Here is a 4555-nt window from a genome sequence, read left to right as displayed (position 1 = left end):
TTTTGATTCTACAACTAAGTTTGAATTCAAATTCTAGGAGAAGAAACGCATAAAAAGGTCAACTCTATGAATTTTTATGCGTATCGATTGATGATTCGACTAGATGTTGACAATCATCTGTTAAGATACCGCCATTTGTTTCAGCAGTACTGTGTCGACATGTACGTCAAAGTAAAAACGGAACGTCTCAATTTCATTCGTTTTAATCAGTCGAAGTTGCGGCCAGACGAGTACTAGTAGACGAGTACGCCATCGCTACTGAAGGACACGCGCTACTGCCAGTTCGATTGGCATTTGCGATGGCAATCAATAAATCGCAAGGCCAATCGTTGGAAGTCTGCGGAATAAATCTGCAATATCAATGTTTTTCACATGGGCAGTTAACGTAGCCTGTTTGCGTGTGGGAAAGCCGTCATCATTTTTTTTTTTTTTTTTGCACCGGATAACAAAACAAAAAATATTGTTTATCACATCGCTCTCCACTGATTTCGCGTCAAAAAAATTTCACAACAAATTTAAATTACCAGTGTTCTATTATTACTCTGGGGTTATATGAAGTCGTGAAATTGGGGCGAGACAAAGTTCGCCGAGTCCTCTAGTCTATTATATAAAAATAAGTCGGGTTTTCTGACCAGATCCTATTACTCTAGCACGCACGAACCGATTTCCACGGTTTTGCATCCGTTGGAAAGGTCTCGACATTTGTGATTTTTGCAGTAAAGAAAATTGCAACAGAAAAGCGGGAAAGTCATTTTTGCATAAAGCGCCAACACTGACACATAGCATGCCATAATTCTCTACTCAGTTTATTTTATGAGACAAACCGAAATTGTGTTCAGTTTTGGGAACAATAAGTTATTCGTTTCCTAGCAGTGCATTTGGAAACCAGCTTTTGTCTTTAAGGTGGTAAGTTGAACTGTGTAACTCTGCCCATAGTCCTTGATCAAGACCAGAATTCCCCGGATAGTTTACAAACGCTTTAATTCAAGTATTTCTGAAGTAAGTCGACACTACCATCGAATCGCTTCAGAATTACTATCCAATCGGGACCAGCGCACAGTAGCGCCTTTCTCATTTAGCGTTGCAAAAATCATATCTTTTGAACCAAATAAGGTAATCGAATAATTTAAACGGCATTGGACAGGTAATTGTTGTAAAATGTATATATGTACTGCATAAAGCCAAGGGGTTATATACAGTTGTACCGCGCAAAAATATGAAGTTTTGTCGATTTTATTTAGACACCATAAAGAATATTTATTAAACATGTTTTGCCGGCGTTGTCCTTTTTTTTATAAAAAAATATTAACTAATAAAAAAGTTATGGCCGAATTCAAATACCCTCATTTTCCGATAGTGACTTGCGGTGGACATCATATCCCGAGAACGGTTCATCAGAAATCAAAAATTCAAAAAAATTTCGTTAATATATTGAATTGCCTAGTCCGTGAACGAATTTGAAGCCAGGAATAAAGATTTCCGAAGAATACGACTGAACCACTCTATGGAAGACCAGAGCTCGCACAAAACGGTCAACCGTTTTGATCATTCAAATTCTTTCGGAGAGAGAACAACCCAATAGTCTGAAAAGGGTCTCTCTCGCAGATGTTCTCGCTTCTTTGCTTTGTTTGCGAGTTCGGTTAACTGTAACGGGAGATCGCAAAGACAAAGCTTTCGCGAAATGAAGCGGCATAGAAACTTCTCGCTCGCTTCTGCGTCGAAAAGAGTGCCTGAGAGAGAGGGAGAGGGATGAAGCACTCGTTAGAATTCATGCGTACGAAAATTTTAAAATAAATTCTGAAAACAATTTAAACACAAAATAATATAGAAATAAATTCAAGTTGGAGTTAAATGGTTATTTATTTTATTTATTATTTACTTTAATCAATAGCGTACACCTAAGTTACGAATTAAGTTTTACAACTAACTATGAATTTATATTATCTTTGCTGAGTGAAGAGCGCTTGTCGCTTAAAATAAAATTTAAGGCCGAGAACGCCCTCTCAACCGATACCTGGGTAGCTGGTGTGGCTAATACCACCTTCGCAAGTTCTGCGAGTTGGGGCGCCTTAAATTTTAATTCACGCAGAAATTCCTTTATCGGACTTTTTAGAGGCAATCGGCCATAAGTTATTAGATAATTGTCTATTTCTGTACATATTTTTTCCAGTTTATCATTGTTATTTTCTTTTTGTTTCGGTGGTATAGACTGAATATCATCTAAGAGATCGTACAATAGTGTTATCTCCTCTAAAGGCTCCAAACTAGATGCTGGGGAAACTTCAACTGCTTCAGAAATTATACTAAGATTTGGCTTAAGAGAAATAAAATGCATATGTATATTATTACGGGTATTTTTTTTGTGCACTTCGTGCATTAATTAGTAATTAACAAATATTTTTTTTTAGTTAAACATAATTTTTTTATACCCTTGCAGGGTATTATAATTTCAGTCAGAAGTTTGCAACGCAGTGAAGGAGACGTTTCCGACCCTATAAAGTATATATATTCTTGATCAGCATCAACAGCCGAGTCGATCTAGCCATGTCCGTCTGTCCGTCTGTCCGTCCGTCTGTCCGTTTCTACGCAAACTAGTCCCTCAGTTTTAAAGGTATCTGAATGAAACTTTGCATATAGTCTTCTATATGCTCTCACTGCTATATATGTCGGAACGGGCCGGATCGGACGACTATATCATATAGCTGCCATACAAATGTTCGATATATTTGTAGAAAAGAAATTATAACTTTGCTGTTTTTCAACATTTTTGCACCATTTTTTAGATATGGCCATTTTATATTATTTCAGAATTTTGATAAAAATTTTATGAAAATCGGACGACTATATGATATAGTTGCCATAGGAACGGTCGAGAAATAAATAGGAAAAAAAATTATAGTTTCGTTGTTTTTCAACGTATGTTTATCTACTCTGAGATATAAGCTTTTTTTATTATTCTAAAATTATGGTATAAATTTCATAAAAATCGGACAACTATATCATATAGCTGCCATATAAACCGATCGGTAGATGTAGAGAAAATGTAAAACTGGGAATGTAAAACTGTAACTGTCAAACTGTAAACATAATAAGTATAGGTAAAATGTAATGAAACTCTGTTTTGTGAGTGTTTTCAGCATTTAAATCTTTAATATAAACATCGAAACCAATCTGCAAGGGTATACAAACTTCGGCGTGCCGAAGTTAGCTTCCTTTCTTGTTAATTTTTGATTACTCCTCAGCAAGCCCCTGGCCACTCTGCTGCTTCCCGCTGGTCACAAGATCGGCAAACCTGCTCCCCTATTCGCCAAACTGGAGCAGTCCTTTATCGATGAGCTCAAGAGCAAATACGGCGGAGCCCAGGTTGCTGCTGATGTTCAGAGCCCAGGCAATGCCGCGGATCTGGAAAAGGCTGTACAGGATCAGGCTGATAAGGTGCGTCAGCTTAAGGCCAGCACCAAGGACAAGGTCGTGTGGCAACCGGAAGTTAACAAGCTGCTGGACCTGAAGAAACAACTAGAAGAGGCTAAGAAGGCAGCACCCGCTGTCAGTGCCACTGCAGCTCCCGCTCCCTCGAATGGAAAGCAGTCAATGCAGGACCTGGAGAAGGCCATCCAGGAGCAAGGCGACAAGGTGCGCAAACTAAAAAGCAGCACAAAAGACAAAGCCGTGTGGCAGCCGGAAGTAAATGTCCTGCTCGAGCTCAAGAAGCAACTGGAGGCGGCTCAGAAGGCAGCCAAGGCAGCTCCTACCGCTGTTCCCGCTCCTACTCCAGCCCCCGCAGCCACTTCCTCGGTGGATCCTGCCCAGGTCAAGGCATTAGAAGACAAAATAGCCCAGCAGGGCGAAAAAGTAAGAACCCTCAAGGCTGCCGGCAATGCTGACGTGTGGAAGCCCGAAGTGGCTACCCTCTTAGCCCTGAAGAACGAACTGGCGGCACTGACTGGAGCACCTGCCGCCGGTGGCCAAAACAAAGGCAAGAAGCAGAAGTAAGACTGGAAATCGGAGACTTTATAAACACATCGCTGGCTGGACATTTTTACCTCATTTCCCTAATCGCGCATTCGATGGAAAACCCAATAGTCACGAACTGACACAGTTCTACACATTTCTTTTTAAGTTATTGCATTGGCATTTAACAAAATTTGTATTTATTTGAAGTATGGCTAAATATTCAGTTAGTAATTTATTGAGTTTTGTGAAGGAAACATTAACATTAACATTGACTTTTCAACGTGAAATTTGAATTTTTAATTATATAGCCTTGGGGGGGGGGGTATATATATGTATAACTTCGGTGTTTTTTAACATATTTTTACCTCCTTTGAGATATATATACTCATCTCTTATATTATTTCAGAATATCGGGTTTAGTTTTAATTTGTTAAAAATTTGTTCAAAAATATTTAACATATTACATATTTTCTGTTAAAATTTGTTTTTTTATCATTTAACTAAAATAAAACGATTTATCAATTTTTTAATTTCAAACTAAAAGCATCTTTGCAAGGGTATACAAAATTCGGTGAGGCGAAGCTATAATCTTTTCTTGTTT

At 38.4% G+C, this 4555-nt stretch overlaps 1 protein-coding gene across 1 annotated transcript; it reads left to right on the top strand.

The window, feature by feature from the left end:
• The first annotated feature begins 780 nt into the window (after positions 1 to 780).
• Positions 781 to 4221, top strand: LOC138928367 (bifunctional glutamate/proline--tRNA ligase-like). Its single transcript, XM_070285415.1, has 2 exons — positions 781 to 906; positions 3243 to 4221. The coding sequence occupies exon 2, from the start codon at positions 3592 to 3594 to the stop codon at positions 3991 to 3993; it is 402 nt and encodes a 133-aa protein (XP_070141516.1). The 5' UTR covers positions 781 to 906; positions 3243 to 3591; the 3' UTR covers positions 3994 to 4221.
• The last annotated feature ends 334 nt before the right edge of the window (positions 4222 to 4555 follow it).

This window comes from Drosophila kikkawai, chromosome 3L, assembly GCF_030179895.1.
Source record: "Drosophila kikkawai strain 14028-0561.14 chromosome 3L, DkikHiC1v2, whole genome shotgun sequence".
Classification (NCBI taxonomy): Eukaryota; Metazoa; Arthropoda; class Insecta; order Diptera; family Drosophilidae; genus Drosophila; species Drosophila kikkawai.
The sequence above is the reverse complement of the archived record's forward strand: the minus strand, read 5'-3'. Positions and strand labels throughout refer to the sequence as shown.

What these genes read in the sequence shown, in the direction of transcription:
- LOC138928367 (XM_070285415.1), top strand. Translation starts at nt 3,592, where the DNA reads ATGCAGGACCTGGAGAAGGCCATCCAGGAGCAAGGCGACAAGGTGCGC.